General features: G+C 40.9%; 2 protein-coding genes across 4 annotated transcripts in view; one reads left to right on the top strand and one right to left on the bottom strand.

Moving 5' to 3' along the window:
- Nucleotides 1-24,047, bottom strand: part of LOC138334380 (probable G-protein coupled receptor No18) — a 219,130-nt gene that overhangs the window by 11,316 nt on the left and 183,767 nt on the right. For 2 of the 3 annotated variants that reach the window (XM_069283053.1, XM_069283055.1), the window contains one exon: nt 22,846-22,883. The exons of the other annotated variant lie outside the window; for it this stretch is intronic. The gene's annotated coding sequence lies outside the window, so the exon portion shown is untranslated. The remainder of the gene's footprint in view (nt 1-22,845; nt 22,884-24,047) is intronic. 3 annotated transcript variants of the gene reach the window in all.
- LOC138335700 (zinc finger protein 845-like) lies at nt 2,205-4,307 on the top strand. Its single transcript, XM_069284861.1, has one exon. The coding sequence runs from the start codon at nt 2,205-2,207 to the stop codon at nt 4,305-4,307; it is 2,103 nt and encodes a 700-aa protein (XP_069140962.1).

The raw sequence follows: 24,047 nt of genomic DNA on the forward strand, positions 1-24,047 counted from the left end.
GGATCATGCATGGATTGTGGCGGTGAAGGGATACCACGAGGATTCCGAGAGACGCGCCAGACAAAGCTGGGACAGTAGTAAGGTATCCTATGTAGGCTATCTATTATATAATGTCTCACAGCTCGCCCCTGTATTCCCGACCAACTTGCCATGTACTTAATACTATACTGCTGAACTTATAACTAAAAGTCATTTCTGTTACTATCATGACTATAGCAGTAATAAAGCCGGCAGTCTATCCAATCGAGCAGTCCCTACATGTATTGTGTTATAGCATATCAGAAGTCATGTCGATCATTATCCAATTACAGACCGATCGAGTAATCCCAGATTGTAATTGTGAATGCAACAACGTTTATGACCATTATACATATTCATAACTATTATTATACATGTATACAGTTATTCATAACTATTATTATACATGTATACAGTTAAGTCGTACCGAAATCTGCACCAGCAACATCTACATCCTGACTCCAAGGCCACACAGTCCCACATTCTAAGTCAGGTATAGGGTCAATGGTCCGTCATGTGTGTGGGCAACACGTCAACACTTATTGCTGGACATATTGAAGAGATAACACATTGACAATAAGGCCGAGAGGCCATCGGAACACATTGGCAATAAGGCCGAGAGGACACCAATAATCGAGGCCATCGGAACACATTGGCAATAGGCCGAGGCTTCGAGTGGCCATCGGGGACAGGGGCCTTCGGAACACATTGACAATAAGGCCGAGAGGCCATCGGACACAACACACTGACAATAAGGCCGCAATAAGGCCGAGGCCATAAATACCGAAATCTGCACCAGCAACATCTACATCCTGACTCCAAGGCCACACAGTCCCACATTCTAAGTCAGGTATAGGTCAATGGTCCGTCATGTGTGTGGGCAACACGTCAACACTTATTGCTGGACATATTGAAGAGATAACACATTGACAATAAGGCCGAGAGGCCATCGGAACACATTGGCAATAAGGCCGAGTGGCCATCGGAACACATTGACAATAAGGCCGAGGGGCCTTCGGGACACATTGGCAATAAGGCCGAGGGGCCATCGGAACAAATTGACAATAAGGCCGAGGGGCCTTCGGAACACACTGACAATAAGGCCGAGGGGCCTTCGGAACACATTGACAATAAGGCCGAGGGGCCATTGGAACACATTGACAATAAGGCCGAGGGGCCTTCGGAACATATTGACAGATTGCTTCCGCAGATAGTATAATGGGAGGTTGTCCTGTATCAGCAAACAGATACAGATAAAGCCTGGCTCCCTTTCATCCGGAGGGGCACAGTAAATCGGAAACAACACATATATATGTGTACGTCAGTCTCCCCCACATTGTTTATCTCTGTGTCTAGTAGATACACTTCCCAAGGGCTTTCTTAAAAACACGAGGTGTGCCAAATATTGATCTCCAACATCAATTTATTATTTCCGTTTTTTTCCAAATATGCCTGGAGTTTAGCCAGACGTCGAGGAGATACATGATGTAAGTCGTAAATATGACATAAGTATGAAATCGATACGGGAAAAAACTGGCACATTCACATTACATACTACTGCAGAGCTCGGGAACTTGTCGAATCGAATGTCCAATTTGTTTCGTGGAAAGGAGGAGAGAAACGTACGGCATGGCGTCTGTCAAATAACTTTGTGACCAGAATGCTTATGTTTGATCTTAGACAGCGATTCCCTTTATCTCGTCAGATGATTAAGTGACAGTACCGATTCATTGACACCCACACATTATTACATGTACCTCATTTTATGAGCGGATTAGTGCTCTTACAAAATATGACATTACACAATGTGACATTACACAATGTCACATCCTAAGCTGACCTTACAAAATGTGACATTACACAATGTGACATCCTAAGCTGACCTTGCAAAATGTGACATTACAAAAGGTGACACTGCAAGCCGACCTTGCAAAACGTCACAACACCGGCCGACCATACAAAACGTCACAACACCGGCCGACCTTACAAAACGTCACAACACCGGCCAACCTTACAAAACGTCACATCACCGGCCGTCATTACAAAACGTCACAACACCGGCCGACCTTACAAAACGTCACAACACCGGCCGACCTTACAAAACGTCACATCACCGGCCAACCTTACAAAACGTCACAACACCGGCCGACCTTACAAAACGTCACATCATCGACCGACCATACAAAATGTCACATCAACGGGCGACCTTACAAAACGTCACATCATCGACCGACATTACAAAACGTCACATTACCTGCCGACCTTACAAAGTGTCACAACACCGGCCGACCTTACAAAACGTCACAACACCGGCCGACCTTACAAAACGTCACATCATCGACCGACCATACAAAATGTCACATCAACGGGCGACCTTACAAAACGTCACATCATCGACCGACATTACAAAACGTCACATTACCTGCCGACCTTACAAAGTGTCACAACACCGGCCGTCATTACAAAACGTCACATCATCGGCCAACCTTACAAGACGTCACGACACCGGCCGACCATACAAAATGTCACTTCACCGGGCGACCTTACAAAATGTCAGAACACCCGCCGACCTTACCAAGTGTCACATCAGCAGCCGACCATACAAATCGTCACATCACTGGCCAACGTTACAAAACGTTAAATCACCTGTCGACCTTATAAAACGTCACAACACCGGCCGTCTTTACAAAACGTCACAATACCGGCCGACCATACAAAACGTCACATCACCAGCTGTCATTACAAAACGTCACAACACCGGCCGACCTTACAAAACGTCACATCATCGACTGACTATACAAAATGTCACATCAACGGGCGACCTTACAAAACGTCACATCATCGACCGACATTACAAAACGTCACATTACCTGCCGACCTTACAAAGTGTCACAACACCGGCCGTCATTACAAAACGTCACATCATCGGCCAACGTTACAAAACGTCACATTACCTGCCGACCTTACAAAGTGTCACATCACCGGCCGACCTTACAAAACGTCACAACACCGGCCGTCTTTACAAAACGTCACAACACCGGCCAACCTTACAAGACGTCACGACACCGGCCGACCATACAAAATGTCACTTCACCGGGCGACCTTACAAAATGTCAGAACACCCGCCGACCTTACCAAGTGTCACATCAGCAGCGACCTTACAAAACGTCACATCATCGACTGACCATACAAAATGTCATATCAACGGACGACCTTACAAAACGTCACAAATCACATCGACCGACATTACAAAACGTCACATTACCTGCCGACCTTACAAAGTGTCACAACACCGGCTGTCATTACAAAACGTCACATCATCGGCCAACCTTACAAAACGTCACATTACCTGCCGACCTTACAAAGTGTCACATCACCGGCCGACCTTACAAAACGTCACAACACCGGCCGTCTTTACAAAACGTCACAACACCGGCCAACCTTACAAGACGTCACGACACCGCCGACATACAAAATGTCACTTCACCGGGCGACCTTACAAAATGTCAGAACACCCGCCGACCTTACCAAGTGTCACATCAGCAGCCGACCATACAAAACGTCACATCATCGGCCAACGTTACAAAACGTCACATTACCTGCCGACCTTACAAAACGTCACATCACCGGCCGTCATTACAAAACGTCACATCATCGGCCAACGTTACAAAACGTCACATTACCTGCCGACCTTACAAAGTGTCACATCACCGGCCGACCTTACAAAACGTCACAACACCGGCCGTCTTTACAAAACGTCACAACACCGGCCGACCTTACAAAACGTCACGACACCGGCCGACCATACAAAATGTCACTTCAACGGGCGACCTTACAAAATGTCACATCACCCGCCGACCATTACAAAGTGTCACATCAGCTGCCGACCTTACAAATCGTCACATCACGGCCAACGTTACAAAACGTTAAATCACCTGTCGACCTTACAAAACGTCACAACACCGGCCGTCTTTACAAAACGTCACAATACCGGCCGACCATACAAAACGTCACAATCACCAGCACCATTACAAAACGTCACAACACCGACCGACCTACAAAACGTCACGCGACCTACAAAAGTCGACACCCGCATACAAAATGTCACATCACGGCCGACCTTACAAAACGTCACATCATCGACGCCAACATTACAAAACGTCAAATTACCTGCCGACCTTACAAAGTGTCACAATACCGGCCGACCATACAAAACGTCACATCACCAGCTGTCATTACAAAACGTCACAACACCGGCCGACCTTTCAAAACGTCACATCATCGACTGATCTTACAAAATGTCACATCACCGGCCGTCATTACAAAACGTCACAACACCGGCCGACCTTACAAAACGTCACAACACCGGCCGACCATACAAAACGTCACATCACCAGCTGTCATTACAAAACGTCACAACACCGGCCGACCTTACAAAACGTCACATCATCGACTGACTATACAAAATGTCACATCAACAGGCGACCTTACAAAACGTCACATCATCGACTGACTATACAAAATGTCACATCAACGGACGACCTTACAAAACGTCACATCATCGACCGACATTACAAAACGTCACATTACCTGCCGACCTTACAAAGTGTCACAACACCGGCCGTCATTACAAAACGTCACAACACCGGCCGACCTTACAAAACGTCACATCATCGACTGACTATACAAAATGTCACATCAACAGGCGACCTTACAAAACGTCACATCATCGACTGACTATACAAAATGTCACATCAACGGACGACCTTACAAAGCGTCACATCATCGACCGACATTACAAAACGTCACATTACCTGCCGACCTTACAAAGTGTCACAACACCGTCGTCATTACAAAACGTCACATCATCGGCCAACGTTACAAAACGTCACATTACCTGCCGACCTTACAAAGTGTCACATCACCGGCCGACCTTACAAAACGTCACAACACCGGCCGATGACATTCCCGTCGGATCTTGCTGAATTAAGAGAATTAAGGTCGATGTACTGAATACGATATCAATTTGGTTCGTGATAACCTATCGGCCTATATCAGTTTTGGATCATGACAATCTATCGGCTTATATCAGTTTTGGATCATGATAACCTATCGGCTTATATCAGTTTTGGATCATGATAACCTATCGGCTTATATCCGTTTTGGATCATGATAACCTATCGGCTTATATCAGTTTTGGATCATGATAACCTATCGGCTTATATCAGTTTTGGATCATGATAACCTATCGGCTTATATCCGTTTTGGATCATGATAACCTATCGGCTTATATCAGTTTTGGATCATGATAACCTATCGGCTTATATCAGTTTTGGATCATGATAACCTATCGGCTTATATCAGTTTTGGATCATGATAACCTATCGTCCTATATAAGTTTTGGATCATGATAACCTATCGGCTTATATCAGTTTTGGATCATGATAACCTATCGGCTTATATCAGTTTTGGATCATGATAACCTATCGGCTTATATCAGTTTTGGATCATGATAACCTATCGTCCTATATAAGTTTTGGATCATGATAACCTATCGGCTTATATCAGTTTTGGATCATGATAACCTATCGTCCTATATAAGTTTTGGATCATGATAACCTATCGGCTTATATCCGTTTTGGATCATGATAACCTATCGGCTTATATCCGTTTTGGATCATGATAACCTATCGGCTTATATCAGTTTTGGATCATGATAACCTATCGTCCTATATAAGTTTTGGATCATGATAACCTATCGGCTTATATCAGTTTTGGATCATGATAACCTATCGTCCTATATAAGTTTTGGATCATGATAACCTATCGGCTTATATCAGTTTTGGATCATGATAACCTATCGTCCTATATAAGTTTTGGATCATGATAACCTATCGGCTTATATCAGTTTTGGATCATGATAACCTATCGTCTTATATAGTTTTGGATCATGATAACCTATCGGCTTATATCAGTTTTGGATCATGATAACCTATCGGCTTATATCAGTTTTGGATCATGATAACCTATCGGCTTATATCAGTTTTGGATCATGATAACCTATCGGCCTATATCAGTTTTGGATCATGATAACCTATCGGCTTATATCAGTTTTGGATCATGATAACCTATCGGCTTATATCAGTTTTGGATCATGATAACCTATCGGCTTATATCAGTTTTGGATCATGATAACCTATCGGCTTATATCAGTTTTGGATCATGATAACCTATCGGCTTATATCAGTTTTGGATCATGATAACCTATCGGCTTATATCAGTTTTGGATCATGATAACCTATCGGCTTATATCAGTTTTGGATCATGATAACCTATCGGCTTATATCAGTTTTGGATCATGATAACCTATCGGCTTATATCAGTTTTGGATCATGATAACCTATCGGCTTATATCAGTTTTGGATCATGATAACCTATCGGCTTATATCAGTTTTGGATCATGATAACCTATCGGCTTATATCAGTTTTGGATCATGATAACCTATCGGCCTATATCAGTTTTGGATCATGATAACCTATCGTCCTATATCAGTTTTGGATCATGATAACCTATCGGCTTATATCCGTTTTGGATCATGATAACCTATCGGCTTATATCAGTTTTGGATCATGATAACCTATCGGCCTATATAAGTTGATGCCTGTTTATTTTCTAATGTTCATTGCCACTTTCATTCAGCTAAGGTCATGTCTATCTACACTCGTTAATGCGCATGACATATATCTCTGAAACGACAAGATATGTGTAATTCAAATAAATTCAAAGTTAAAAATATAAAAAAATTGTAGTGGCTTAACATAAGACGTGGGTGTGTGTGGTGGGATGGGGGTGGGGAATTGTGAGGTGGGGAGGGGTGGGGGATTGTGAGGTGGGGTGGGTGGGGGATTGTGAGGTGGGGTGGGGTGTGGGATTGTAGTGTGGAGAGGGGAAGGGGATTGTAACATGGGATGGGAGTGAGGGATTGTGAGGTGGGATGGGGGAAGTGTGAGGTGGGTTGAGGGTGGGTGATTGTGAGGTGGGGTGGGGTGGGGGATTGTGAGGTGCGATGGGGTGGGGGATTGTGAGGTGGGTTGAGAGTGGGGGATTGTGAGGTGGGATGGGAGTGAGGGATTGTGAGGTGGGATGGGGGGATTGTTAGGTGGGATGGGGGATTGTGAGGTGGGATGGGGGATTGTGAGGTAGGTTGAGGGTGGGGGATTGTGAGGTGAGGTGGGATGAGGGATTGTGAGGTAGGGTGGGGGATTGTGGGATGGGATGGGTGGGGAATTATGAGGTGGAGTGGGGCGGGGGATTGTGAGGTGGGGTGGGGTGGGGAAATGTCAGGTGTGGTGTGGTTGGGGATTGTGAGGTGGGGAGGGATGGGGGATTGTGAGATGGGATTGGGTTGGGAGATTTTGGATGGGATTTGGGTAGGGGATTGTGAGGTGGGGAGGGGGTGGGGGATTGTGAGGTGGGGTGGAGTAGGGGATTGTGAGGTGGGGTTGGGTGTGGGATTGTGAGGTGGGGAGGGGTAGGGGTTTGTGAGATGTGATGGGAGTGATGGATTGTGAGGTGGGATGGGGATTGTGAGGTGGGTTGAGGGTGGGGATTGTGAGGTGGAGTGGGGGATTGTGAGGTGGGTTGAGGGTTGGGGATTGTGAGGTGGGATGGGAGTGAGGGATTGTGAGGTGTGATGGGGGATTGTGAGGTGGGATGAGGGATTGTGAGGTGGGGTGGGGGATTGTGAGATGGGATGGGTGGGGAATTATGAGGTGGAGTGGGGTGGGGGATTGTGAGGTGGGGTGGGATGGGGGTTAGTCAGGTGGGGTGGGGTGGGGGTTAGTCAGGTGGGGTGGGGAATTAGGGTTGACGATGGAAACACGTAAGGAGTCCAAGGAAACCACGTGATCGCGTCAGTTTGGTACAGCAAGAGGACATACAAAAGGCCAAAAAGGCCTGTACCAGTCACCTTGGTATTTCAGTTAATGTAACTAATCCCCATATTTCAAATATAACACGCATTTTTTGTATATTATCATAACAAAAGACAAAATGATCAGTCAAAAGTTATTACCTTTCCTAACAAACAACAAGAGCCACTGGACTTAGATACCTTTTACTAGAGCTAATGGACGTCATGGAGATATTATAAGTAAACTTGGTCCTTCGGACTAAGTGAGCTGATAACAGCTGATATTTTATTTCATAGAGATTTTCAGAAACAGAAAGTAATAAAAAAATGTCGTAGAGAGTTCATAGCAGAAATAAGTAGAAAGGAAAAATAAAACATATTTACATTTTTAGATTAAAAGAAGAATTTATCAATATGGCGACAAACAAAATGTGATCACCTGTAATGAAACTGTGATGGAATAATGGTATAAACGAGACAACATTAGGCCCTGCTCTGGTATACAAGTGTTGTATGTCAATATTTTTGTATCATATTCTTTATATGGAACTATTATAATAATGAAGTTACATTAGTCAGCTGTATAGTCGAGAAACATTATTACTCATAGTTCCGCTTGAGTATCCATAAAGTAACCGAGTGTAAGTTAGAAAGGCTTATATACATTTTAGTCAATGTCCTGGATTCAATGTCGTTTAAATCATCGAGGCGGAATATATGTACAGTATATTTGTGGAGTGGGAGGTAAGACTTAATACCATTCATCAATCCTCAGTGTTACACCAACAATCACTCCCAACGCTCAATCAAAAATTCTAACCTTTACATTATCGTATCAATACATTCTGAAAATTTGATTTAATATAACTTTGAACTTACATTCTTGTATTCAACGAAATCATTTCATACTAGTGTTGAAAGGTTTCACAACCATCCATCCTAAATCAGGCCAGACAATTCAGACTCAAACATTTCTCATCTTAAGCTTTATTTACTCTATAATACACAGCATTTTCAATGTGATAGTTTTTGACAATAAAATGTTTAATTTGATAACGTTGTCAGAGAGGGGAAGGCTGTTTCCCTTGTTTTTGTATGATCAGATAGAAGGAGTCCCGCTCTACACCGATACAGGCATAGGCATATTTCTTCACGTGAATTCCACGTGGAAATTTCCACATATTTCAAAAAAAATAAGCATTGCTCCTTAAAACATTAAGTTGTGGGATTAATTTGCATTTTCGTATGTTTGTCTTTCTGTTCATATTTTTTCATTTCATTTTTCGGAAATCATTTCAACGTAAATTTTTGTCCGATTCAGGTGAAGTTCAAGTGAAATAATATTGCCTATCTTGACAGCATATTTCAGTACATCCTCGATACCCCAGGGGTTCCGATCACTTACGATCTCTACACCCCTGGAATATGTGATCGAAACCCCTGTAGTATCGAGGATGATTTCAGTGATATAGGATTAATGTGTGACTACAGCTAGAGTACCCCGCTCTATACTACAGCTAGAGTACCCCGCTCTATACTACAGCTAGAGTACCCCGCTCTATACTACAGCTGAGTACCCCGCTCTATACTACAGCTAGAGTACCCCGCTCTATACTACAGCTAGAGTACCCCGCTCTATACTACAGCTAGAGTACCCCGCTCTATACTACAGCTAGAGTACCCCGCTCTATACTACAGCTAGAGTACCCCGCTCTATACTACAGCTAGAGTACCCCGCTCTATACTACAGCTAGAGTACCCCGCTCTTCTTCTACTACAGCTAGAGTACCCCGCTCTATACTACAGCTAGAGTACCCCGCTCTATACTACAGCTAGCTAGAGTCCATAGAGTTCGGCACTGTATTTGTTAATATAGCACAAAAAGTAGTCATTGTTGACAGAACGCTACACAAAAAGTAACCATTGTTAAATACTAAGTTGTAAGTTGATACTCAGATCATGTACAAACAACGGAACGATAATCTGAGGAAATAATCCTACTAATCCACGTGTAATTAAATACTTAGTACATGTATTTATAAGGCAGCTTTCTCCGGCCGATTATGGAACCAATAAATATAACAGTACACACGTGTGAAGTGTTGATAGAATTTCTAAAATGTGATCTACATCCACTTTACATGTCTTCTTTAATTTCATAATGTAATGAACAATTTGAAATAAAGAAAATACAGCGAATTATTTGACTCGTGAAGGAAATGTAAATATGAAAAAATAATGGAACGTTTTCGCGTGTACTGTATCGATCATATTAATTACATAGTACATTGATAACAATGGCTGACCTGGTGGTCACGGTGGACAACACAGCTGGAACAGTCTCTAAGATCTATTGCTCAAGTTAGATAAACATACACGAATTTATAGTACTAGTAACACGAGCCACATCAACAATATTGACAGAATGACTTTTTCTGGTATAAAGCAGTGAACACACACCGTTTCACTAATGTGATAACTACTTAGCAATCGGATATTCCACAGGGGCTCGACAAGTAGTTACAGTACATAAGTCACAGGGGCTTGGAAACAGTTACTGTATCAACGTATTTACATGTATACCGACAGTAGCCGCACGACCTGAATAAATATAATAAGTTACAGAATATAGGGCGTGTTACCCCTATTGCATTTAGGATATTATTTTTTCTTTCTAACTTCCGCTATTCTTTCTAACATCTCCCATGACATCGCCTCATTTTTTACCTTTAGTTGACCGCGAGTCCCTGTGTAGACATCCTCGATACTCCAGGGGTTACCATAACTGACGTTATATCAACCCCTGGACTATATATCAGAGTAAAACTGAAGGCAGTGCAGAAGAAATTTCTAACCAATCACAAGACTGCAAAGATTTCCTTTGAAGACAACAAAGAGAGCGACGCCCAACTTCAAAGCCACACAGTCAACCGCAGTGTACCGTTATACGGCTTTTTTATGTACATCAAAGGACTGAATTACATGTTCTGTCCGCTTGCCTCCAGTTTTGCTACGAGATAGTCCAGGGGTGTAGAGATCGTATGTGATCGGAACCCCTGGAGTATCGAGGGTGCTGTTCTGTCCCCTGGCCGAGACACGCCATAGTCTATAAAAGTGGCTGTGAAAGCTCCTTCTTATACATCAGCATTAAGTAGTCAGTTTAAAATGTAACCGGGTGTGGCTAACAATCATTAGTCCAAAACTATTTTGCATGACTCATGATACAGTCGAACTTAAGTTCAAAACAAAACGAATGTTATTTATTTACAGGACTCTGTGCTTCAGGCAAAAGTAGATTTTAAGTAAGGCCATACAAATGGGCTGTAATCAATTCTCATGACCCTGTGACAAAGTTTTTCTCAATCCCCTGTGGTACCAACACAGCATTCAATGATAAATCCTATTAGACATATGTACTTCACAGTTATGCCATGTTAATACAGTATATTTAGCACGCTTCGAGCGACTGGGGATTGAAAGTTGGACATCAACATGGCGCTGTAGTCGTGTAGGCTTAATGGCGACATTAATGGCTTGACAGTTTATAAAAAACAGTTTAAACATTATCACTGGGCAGTAAGCGGATTAGATTTAATATACGACAGTCAAATACAAGACATGCAGAAATGAAAACCCCGAATACCAGAGCGACTTATGTAAAAATATAAAAACATAAAGTCAGTATAGCTTCAAAGGGCGCCTATTTTCTAATACAAGGCGATCAATTTTGTGATACATTTTTCTATGACTTTTGGAGCCTATTTTCTAATACAAGGCGATCAATTTTGTGATACATTTTTCTATGACTTTTGGAGCCTATTTTCTAATACAAGGCGATCAATTTTGTGATACATTTTTCTATGACTTTTGGAGCCTATTTTCTAATACAAGGCGATCAATTTTGTGATACATTTTTCTATGACTTTTGGAGCCTATTTTCTAATACAAGGCGATCAATTTTGTGATACATTTTTCTATGACTTTTGGAGCCTATTTTCTAATACAAGGCGATCAATTTTGTGATACATTTTTCTATGACTTTTGGAGCCTATTTTCTAATACAAGGCGATCAATTTTGTGATACATTTTTCTATGACTTTTGGAGCCTATTTTCTAATACAAGGCGATCAATTTTGTGATACATTTTTCTATGACTTTTGGAGCCTATTTTCTAATACAAGGCGATCAATTTTGTGATACATTTTTCTATGACTTTTGGAGCCTATTTTCTAATACAAGGCGATCAATTTTGTGATACATTTTTCTATGACTTTTGGAGCCTATTTTCTAATACAAGGCGATCAATTTTGTGATACATTTTTCTATGACTTTTGGAGCCTATTTTCTAATACAAGGCGATCAATTTTGTGATACATTTTTCTATGACTTTTGGAGCCTATTTTCTAATACAAGGCGATCAATTTTGTGATACATTTTTCTATGACTTTTGGAGCCTATTTTCTAATACAAGGCGATCAATTTTGTGATACATTTTTCTATGACTTTTGGAGCCTATTTTCTAATACAGACAAGGCGATCAATTTTGTGATACATTTTTCTATGACTTTTGGAGCCTATTTTCTAATACAAGGCGATCAATTTTGTGATACATTTTTCTATGACTTTTGGAGCCTATTTTCTAATACAAGGCGATCAATTTTGTGATCATTTTTCTATGACTTTTGGAGCCTATTTTTTTCTATACATTTTTCTATGACTTTTGGAGCCTATTTTCTAATACAAGGCGATCAATTTTGTGATACATTTTTCTATGACTTTTGGAGCCTATTTTCTAATACAAGGCGATAATTTTGTGATACATTTTTCTATGACTTTTGGAGCCTATTTTCTAATACAAGGCGATCAATTTTGTGATACATTTTTCTATGACTTTTGGAGCCTATTTTCTAATACAAGGCGATCAATTTTGTGATACATTTTTCTATGACTTTTGGAGCCTATTTTCTAATACAAGGCGATCAATTTTGTGATACATTTTTCTATGACTTTTGGAGCCTATTTTCTAATACAAGGCGATCAATTTTGTGATACATTTTTCTATGACTTTTGGAGCCTATTTTCTAATACAAGGCGATCAATTTTGTGATACATTTTTCTATGACTTTTGGAGCCTATTTTCTAATACAAGGCGATCAATTTTGTGATACATTTTTCTATGACTTTTGGAGCCTATTTTCTAATACAAGGCGATCAATTTTGTGATACATTTTTCTATGACTTTTGGAGCCTATTTTCTAATACAAGGCGATCAATTTTGTGATACATTTTTCTATGACTTTTGGAGCCTATTTTCTAATACAAGGCGATCAATTTTGTGATACATTTTTCTATGACTTTTGGAGCCTATTTTCTAATACAAGGCGATTAATTTTGTGATACATTTTTCTATGACTTTTGGAGCCTATTTTCTAATACAAGGCGATCAATTTTGTGATACATTTTTCTATGACTTTTGGAGCCTATTTTCTAATACAAGGCGATCAATTTTGTGATACATTTTTCTATGACTTTTGGAGCCTATTTTCTAATACAAGGCGATCAATTTTGTGATACATTTTTCTATGACTTTTGGAGCCTATTTTCTAATACAAGGCGATCAATTTTGTGATACATTTTTCTATGACTTTTGGAGCCTATTTTCTAATACAAGGCGATCAATTTTGTGATACATTTTTCTATGACTTTTGGAGCCTATTTTCTAATACAAGGCGATCAATTTTGTGATACATTTTTCTATGACTTTTGGAGCCTATTTTCTAATACAAGGCGATCAATTTTGTGATACATTTTTCTATGACTTTTGGAGCCTATTTTCTAATACAAGGCGATCAATTTTGTGATACATTTTTCTATGACTTTTGGAGCCTATTTTCTAATACAAGGCGATCAATTTTGTGATACATTTTTCTATGACTTTTGGAGCCTATTTTCTAATACAAGGCGATCAATTTTGTGATACATTTTTCTATGACTTTTGGAGCCTATTTTCTAATACAAGGCGATTAATTTTCTGATACATTTTTCTATGACTTTTGGAGCATTTCTTTGTAAATTAGTCCAATTAACATGATATCAAACTGGATACCATCATGTTTTCTGAAAACAAAAACATTGTAGTAAATAATAGGCTTATAAAGATCATCTTTGATTTACATACTATAGAACACGTTAAAGTTAAATCCAAACCAATTCACCTCAGTTGACGTATAAACAAGGACTCGGACCTAACGATGACCACTGGTCAACATGAACGTTTTATCAAGTCGCGAACAATATTATTCTGTGTGTGTAATTGTGTGTAAAATGAGAATCGTTTATGATATAGACGGCTCGTTTCGTAAGGTTGAATTCTTGTCTTTACAAGGAACAAACCCAAAGAAATTCTACATGTCTTTATAAAGAAATATTTACTTCTATCAATGACATTTCCAATTAGGTCATTCTACGTGTGATGACGGGTAACTCTAAACTACAAAAACAACAATCATAGCAAACATTTATAGCTGTTGTAATTAAAGTGGGAGGGTTTACATTCCAAACATGTACTTAATTGGAAATGTGCTTAATTTGAAGACAACTGGAAAGGCTGTAATCAAGTTCAAAACTCATTAATTGAATGCAGATTGGGAGCAAGTTTCCATTAATTCAAAGCATTACAATATGGATGTACCCTTACCGGCCGTCTTACAACCTTTTACGGAAGTGTGTTTAAGTCAAACACACAATTAAAGACGCACGGCATCTGTTTAATTACTAAATATATCGGGCGTTGTACTTCAAGCGAGGAATCATCTTCGGTCCCAGTTAGGCAGGAGGCGGAAACGAAAACATCGTCGGTGACCGGAAATAGCTGGATGTGCCCACATGAAGACGTACTACCTTGATATGTAACATGTGACAGAGCAGCGCGGCCTAACGGTATTACAGGTCACAGGGATGGTTAACGATGGCGAAATTAATTAATTGAAGCACTATAGACGGAAACTAATCTGAATACGGTATCCATTGAAATATCAAAAGACGCGAACTCACAGATATAAGAAAAAAACAACACATGGGGTATTAGAAGAAAAATGTTACTCTGATGCTGCTAGATATTGACGGTTGCATGGTGTCTAAAAGTCACAAGATTGACGCCCAGTTACTCTGATGCTGCTAGATATTGACGGTTGCATGGTGTCTAAAAGTCACAAGATTGACGCCCTCTCAGGTGCTACTTACCCGAGAAATCAGCGTTATGACACCCGGAGACTACAGGATCAGGTTGTATTACCCTGGTAAAAATAACTTCATCATTCCCCTTAGCTAGAGTTATTTCCTCTTCACCCCAATCACTTAAGTATCTAGTATCAGATGATCTGATTACAAGCAGACGTAATAGTTAATTAATCATAGCATTATACTAGATTGTCTTCAGAAAAGATCTGCCCTTGCCGCCTCCACGTGAAGTCTGAATGGGACTTGATACATACGTAGGATGGCCCGCGACGGAACGCGACGGAGTGGAGAGTGAATGATAAACAACCATTTTACGTCGATGGCACAAAAAGTAACGTTTGTTACACGAGACAGAAACGTTAATGACGTACAGATAGTTACATTTACGACAAAATTAGGGTAAAATATACGGCATATTGAAGGAAAATTTATGACATATTGAGGGTAACATTTACGACATATTGAGGTAAAATATTTAGGGTAACCTTTACGACATATTGAGGGCAACATTTACGACATATTGAGGGTAACATTTACGACATATTGAGGGTAACATTTACGACATATTGAGGGTAACATTTACGACATATTGAGGGTAACATTTACGACATATTGAGGGTAACCTTTACGACATATGGAGGATAACCTGTACGACATATTGAGGGTAACCTATACGACATATTGAGGGTAACCTATACGACATATTGAGGGTAACCTATACGACATATTGAGGGTAGCCTTTACGACATATTGAGGGTAGCCTTTACGTCATATTGAGGGTAACATTTACGACATATTGAGGGTAACATTTACGACATATTGAGGGTAACCTATACGACATATTGAGGGTAACCTATACGACATATTGAGGGTAACCTATACGACATATTGAGGGTAGCCTTTACGACATATTGAGGGTAGCCTTTACGTCATATTGAGGGTAACATTTACGACATATTGAGGGTAACATTTACGACATATTGAGGGTAACCTATACGACATATTGAGGGTAGCCTTTACCACATATTGAGGGTAACATTTACGACATATTGAGGGTAACCTATACGACATATTGAGGGTAGCCTTTACGACATATTGAGGGTAACATTTACGACATATTGAGGGTAACCTATACGACATATTGAGGGTAACCTATACGACATATTGAGGGTAGCCTTTACGACATATTGAGGGTAACATTTACGACATATTGAGGGTAGCCTATACGACATATTGAGGGTAACATTTACGACATATTGAGGGTAACCTATACGACATATTGAGGGTAGCCTGTACGACATATTGAGGGTAACATTTACGACATATTGAGGGTAACCTATACGACATATTGAGGGTAGCCTTTACGACATATTGAGGGTAACCTGTACGACATATTGAGGGTAACCTATACGACATATTGAGGGTACCCTATACGACATATTGAGGGTAACATTTACGACATATTGAGGGTAACATTTACGACATATTGAGGGTCACCTATACGACATATTGAGGGTAACCTATACGACATATTGAGGGTAGCCTTTACGACATATTGAGGCCAACATTTACGACATATTGAGGGTAACCTTTACGACATATTGAGGGTAGCCTTTACGACATATTGAGGGTAACATTTACGACATATTGAGGGTAACCTATACGACATATTGAGGGTAACCTGTACGACATATTGAGGGTAACCTTTACGACATACTGAGGGTAACCTTACGTTTACGACACATAACGACACACTGACGAGAAGTTAGAGACATATCTCGACACTCAATGTAACCTTTATATACTATTTGCGATAACTTTGAATGTTTTCAATGTTTACGGCCCATTGACTAATTTATGTAACTATAAGGACAGATGAATTAACGTAAAGTTCACTACCTAGTTTAGTTTATGACATATCGACGGTATCTTTCACGATTTATTGTTAATATATATGACATTTTGGGATAATGTATACGCCATATTGACCGGTACGTTTACATGATTGGTGGTTGACGTATAAATGACTCTTTTCACGACATTTTACATTGGCGAAGTAAAATTCGCCATATCACAAAGTATCTTACCACAGTACCTTATAATAATATCACAATGTGTTAATTCAGTACATTATCATCATTACCTGTATCGCGTGAAAATGTTTATATCTGTGGACAGTGACAGTCCTGACCTGATGAAGAATAACAGCCCTGCCCTGGGCGAACACTATGGTCAGTAGATACACGGTCAACTGTTAACACATTATTGACATACAGTACACTGCATAAACAATTATCTCAAACTTCTCCCTTCAACATCTTTGTTTACTTATCTATATCACCTCATGTCTTTTATTGTAATTTTTGACATACACAAGGAGATGTGAACAAACTTATGGATGTTTAGAACATAAGAGATAATACATTATAAAACCCTATCAAGGTTAAAAAGCAAGGTCTTATAGGTGGAAACTGTGTGACCTGATACAGGTGAATACTGTGTGACATGATGTAGGGTGGATACTGTGTGACATGATACAGAGTGGATACTGTGTGACCTGATACAGGGTGGATACTGTGTGACATGATACAATGTGGATACTGTGTGACATGATACAGGTGGATACTGTGTGACCTGATACAGGGTGGATACTGTGTGACATGATACAATGTGGATACTGTGTGACATGATACAATGTGGATACTGTGTGACATGATACAAATGGATACTGTGTGACCTGATACAGGGTGGATTATGGCTGTGTATTGGAAGGTCTAAAACGATACGATACGTATTGACAATACACTGAAACAATACACGGTACGTATCGACGATACAGTGGACCTCTTTTTTCCAATTCAGTTGACCATTGTGTTTTGAATATTGTGACAATGGAAGACAATTTTGATCAACATTCTATAACCAGGAAAAAAATCTACCAAACATTTTATGCGGTTTATCATCTGTGTTAATTAATTTCTGTCAATTCATATTCTTAGTTATGAAAAGGCATTTCTAATCTATCTAGGTGACACAGATGCTTTAAACACTTCCTTTTGATTGAAATGCTGTTACTTGAATGATGTTTTAGTATAATTATTGTTTGGAATTTCCTATGTCTATAACGGAAACAGTAGGGTGAGTTGTTAAAACGATACAGCGATATACAGCATGTTTGTGTATCGATATTCGATACACTGCTGAAAACCGATACATATCGGTATATCGATATATTGATCCAACTCTAGGGTGGATACTGTGTGACCTAATACAGGGTGGATACTGTGTGACCTGATACTGGGTGGATACTGTGTGACCTGATACAGGGTGGATACTGTGTGACATGATACAGGGTGAATATAGTGTGACATGATACAGAGTGAATACTGTGTGACATGATACAGGATGGATACTGTGTGACCTGATACTGGGTGGATACTGTGTGACATGATACAGGGTGAATATTGTGTGACATGATACAGAGTGAATACTGTGTGACATGATACAGGATGGATACTGTGTGACCTGATACTGGGTGGATACTGTGTGACCTGATACAGGGTGGATACTGTGTGACATGATACAGGGTGGATACTGTGTGACAAGATACAGAGGGGATACTGTGTTGACAAGATACAGAGGGTGGATACTGTGTGACCTGATACAGGGTGGATACTATGTGACCTGATACAGGGTGGATACTGTGTGACCTGATACAGGGTGGATACTGTGTGACCTGATACAGGGTGAATACTGTGTGACATGATACAAGGTGGATACTGTGTGACCTGATACAGGGTGGATACTCTGTGACATGATACAGGGTGGATACTGTGTGACCTTATACAGGGTGGATACTGTGTGACAATACAGAGTGGATACTGTGTGACCTGATACAGGGTGGATACTGTGTGACCTGATACAGGATGGATACTGTGTGACTTGATACTGGGTGGATACTGTGTGACCTGATACAGGGTGGATACTGTTTGACATGATACAGGGTGGATACTGTGTGACATGATACAGGGTGGATACTGTGTGACCTAATACAGGGTGGATACTGTGTGACCTGATACTGGGTGGATACTGTGTGACCTGATACAGGGTGGATACTGTGTGACCTGATACAGGATGGATACTGTGTGACCTGATACAGGGTGGATACTGTGTGACATGATACAGGGTGGATACTGTGTGACCTTATACAAGGTGGATACTGTGTGACATGATACAGAGTGGATACTGTGTGACCTGATACAGGGTGGATACTGTGTGACCTGATACAGGGTGAATACTGTGTGACATGATACAGGGTGAATACAGTGTGACCTGATACAGGGTGGATACTGTGTGACATGATACAGGGCGGATACTGTGTGACCTGATACAGGGTGGATACTGTGTGACATGATACAATGTGGATACTATGTGACATGATACATGATGGATACTGTGTGACCTGATACAGGGTGGATACTGTGTGACATGATACAATGTGGATACTGTGTGACATGATACAGGGTGGATACTGTGTGACCTGATACAGGGTGGATACTGTGTGACATGATACAGGATGGATATTGTGTGACACTATACATGGTGGATACTGTGTGACCTGATACAGGGTGAATATTGTTGGACACTATACATGGTGGATACTGTGTGACATGATACAGGGTGGGTACTGTGTGACCTGATACAGGGTGGATACTGTGTGACATGATACAGGGTGGATACTGTGTGACATGATACAGGGTGAATACTGTGTGACCTGATACAGGGTGGATACTGTGTGACATGGTACAATGTGGATACTATGTGACATGACACAGGGTGGATACTGTGTGACCTGATACTGGGTGGATACTGTGTGACATGATACAGGGTGAATACTGTGTGACATGATACAGGGTGGATACTGTGTGACATGATACAATGTGGATACTGTGTGACCTGATACAGGGTGGATACTGTGTGACCTGATACAGGGTGGATACTGTGTGACCTGATACAGGGTGGATACTGTGTGACATGATACAATGTGGATACTGTGTGACCTGATACAGGGTGGATACTGTGTGACCTGATACAGGGTGAATATTGTGTGACATGATACAAGGTGGATACTGTGTGACCTGATACCGGGTGGATACTCTGTGACATGATACAGGGTGGATACTGTGTGACCTGATACAGGGTGGATACTGTGTGACCTGATACAGAGTGGATACTGTGTGACCTGATACAGGGTGGATACTGTGTGACCTGATACAGGGTGGATACTGTGTGACATGATACAGGGTGGATACTGTGTGACCTGATACAAAGTGGATACTGTGTGACATTATACAGGGTGGATACTGTGTGACATGATACAGGGTGGATACTGTGTGACATGATACAGGATGGATACTGTGTGACATGATACAAGGTGGATACTGTGTGACCTGATACAAGGTGGATACTGTGTGACATGGTACAGGATGGATACTGTGTGACATAATACTGAGTGGATATTGTGTGACATGATACAGGGTGGACACTGTGTGACCTGATACAGGGTGGATACTGTGTGACCTGATACAGGGTGGATACTGTGTGACATGATACAGGATAGATACTGTGTGACATGATACAAAGTGGATACTGTGTGACCTGATACAGGGTGGATACTGTGTGACCTGATACAAAGTGGATACAGTGTAACACGATACAGGGTGAATTCTGTGTGACATGATACAATGTGGATACTATGTGACATGATACATGATGGATACTGTGTGACCTGATACAGGGTGGATACTGTGTGACATGATACAATGTGACCTGATACAATGTGGATACTGTGGTACCTGATACAGGGTGGATACTGTGTGACCTGATACAGGGTGGATACTGTGTGACATGATACAGGATGGATATTGTGTGACACTATACATGGTGGATACTGTGTGACCTGATACAGGGTGAATATTGTTGGACACTATACATGGTGGATACTGTGTGACCTGATACAGGGTGGATACTGTGTGACATGATACAGGGTGGATACTGTGTGACATGATACAGGGTGGATACTGTGTGACCTGATACAGGGTGGATACTGTGTGACCTGATACAGGGTGGATACTGTGTGACCTGATACAGGGTGGATATTGTGTGACATGATACAGGGTGGATACTGTGTGACCTGATACAGGGTGGATACTGTGTGACATGATACAGGGTGGATACTGTGTGACATGATACAGGGTGAATACTGTGTGACCTGATACAGGGTGGATACTGTGTGACATGATACAATGTGGATACTATGTGACATGACACAGGGTGGATACTGTGTGACCTGATACAAAGTGGATACAGTGTAACAGGATACAGGGTGAATTATGTGTGACCTGATACAGGGTGGATACTGTGTGACATGATACAATGTGGATACTGTGTGACCTGATACAGGGTGGATACTGTATAACCTGATACAGGGTGGATACTGTGTGACCTGATACAGGGTGGATACTGTGTGACATGATACAATGTGGATACTGTGTGACCTGATACAGGGTGGATACTGTGTGACCTGATACAGGGTGGATACTGTGTGACATGATACAGGGTGGATACTGTGTGACATGATACAAGGTGGATACTGTGTGACCTGATACAGGGTGGATACTCTGTGACATTATACAGGATGGATACTGTGTGACCTGATACAGGGTGGATACTGTGTGACCTGATACAGAGTGGATACTGTGTGACCTGATACAGGGTGGATACTGTGTGACCTGATACAGGGTGGATACTGTGTGACATGATACAGGGTGGATACTGTGTGACATGATACAGGATGGATACTGTGTGACATTATACAGGGTGGATACTGTGTGACATGATACAGGGTGGATACTGTGTGACATGATACAGGGTGGATACTGTGTGACATGATACAGGGTGGATACTGTGTGACATGATACAGGGTGGATACTGTGTGACATGATACAGGATGGATACTGTGTGACATGATACTGGGTGGATACTGTGTGACATGATACAGGGTGGATACTGTGTGACATGATACAGGGTGGATACTGTGTGACATGATACAGGATGGATACTGTGTGACCTGATACAAAGTGGATACAGTGTAACACGATACAGGGTGAATTCTGTGTGACAAGATACAGGATGAATACTGTGTGACTTGATACAATGTGGATACTATGTGACCTGGATACTGTGTGACTTGACACAGGGTGAAAATTCTATAAAAACTTATATAAGATATTTATCCATACAATGTATAGAGATGTGAAGGGAAATTTGACTTAGAAGTAATATTAATCTCGGTCGTCTGCTGTCCAATCCCGTCCACTACCGGCTTTCGCGGATCTGATACCCTCATTACCGTTTTAAATGTCATCACCCACGTGGGGTTATCGAACTTATAGAGATCGATAGATGTACATATTTGTCGTATATTATCTATATCGGCTACCTCCATCCCCAACTTAGGACTTTTTTCAACTCAGTGGTCCGGTCGTCTTGTTTAAGTTTTACAAACGTTCGTACTGCCCTAGCAGTAGATATATGTGTCTGTGTTATACCTGTACATACCTATATCGTTGTGACTTGGTAATAAGGAGAAAATATAGAGTAATGTAACACTTACCAACTTTTCCTGGTCTGTTTTCGTCCCCTCGTGTTCACCTTCAAATATAAATACACAAACTTTGAGCTCCTGGTATAAAATCCCTAATGTAAGTTAAAACCTGTGTCCAGTCGGTCGGTCCTGGACGAGTGACCACACGTGTCAACATCTAAAGACATATATATCTATCCAATACACCCGAACTGGTGAATAGTATAATCTAGTGGAGTTTGATAACACAATGCCTTCATGCTGTGCAAACTTCACATTGGTGTATGCTTGGTGTGTACTTTGGACATGAGGATACATAACACACATATAAATGTATCTGTGGTCAGCCACTAAACTGTCATTGTCAGTGAGGATAAATAACATATCGATAGATCTATACATTCTCTGTCAAATGAAATATAGTTGAACACTTTCGTATTCAATGATGTACGCTCCACTTCACAGGGGTATAGAGAAGCACAGCGCACCTTATCTCTAGCTAGTTAACAAGGTGACATCAGGTTAACTTATACAAACCAGCTAGTTAACAAGGTGACATCAGGTTAACTTATACAGACCCAGCTAGTTAACAAGGTGATATTAGTTTAACTTATACAGACCCAGCTAGTTAACAAAGTGACATCAGGTTAACTTATACAGACCCAGCTAGTTAACAAAGTGACATCAGGTTAACTTATACAGACCCAGCTAGTTAACAAGGTGACATCAGGTTAACTTATACAGACCCAGGTAGTTTACAAGGTGACATCAGGTTAACTTATACAGACCCAGCTAGTTAACAAGGTGACATCAGGTTAACTTATACAGACCCAGCTAGTTAACAAAGTGACATCAGGTTAACTTATACAGACCCAGCTAGTTAACAAAGTGACATCAGGTTAACTTATACAGACCCAGCTAGTTAACAAGGTGACATCAGGTTAACTTATACAGACCCAGGTAGTTTACAAGGTGACATCAGGTTAACTTATACAGACCCAGCTAGTTAACAAGGTGACATCAGGTTAACTTATACAGACCCAGCTAGTTAACAAAGTGACATCAGGTTAACTTATACAGACCCAGCTAGTTAACAAAGTGACATCAGGTTAACTTATACAGACCCAGCTAGTTAACAAAGTGATATTAGGTTAACTTATACAGACCCAGCTAGTTAACAAAGTGACATCAGGTTAACTTATACAGACCCAGCTAGTTAACAAGGTGACATC

Source organism: Argopecten irradians, chromosome 11 (assembly GCF_041381155.1).
Source record: "Argopecten irradians isolate NY chromosome 11, Ai_NY, whole genome shotgun sequence".
Taxonomy (NCBI): Eukaryota; Metazoa; Mollusca; class Bivalvia; order Pectinida; family Pectinidae; genus Argopecten; species Argopecten irradians.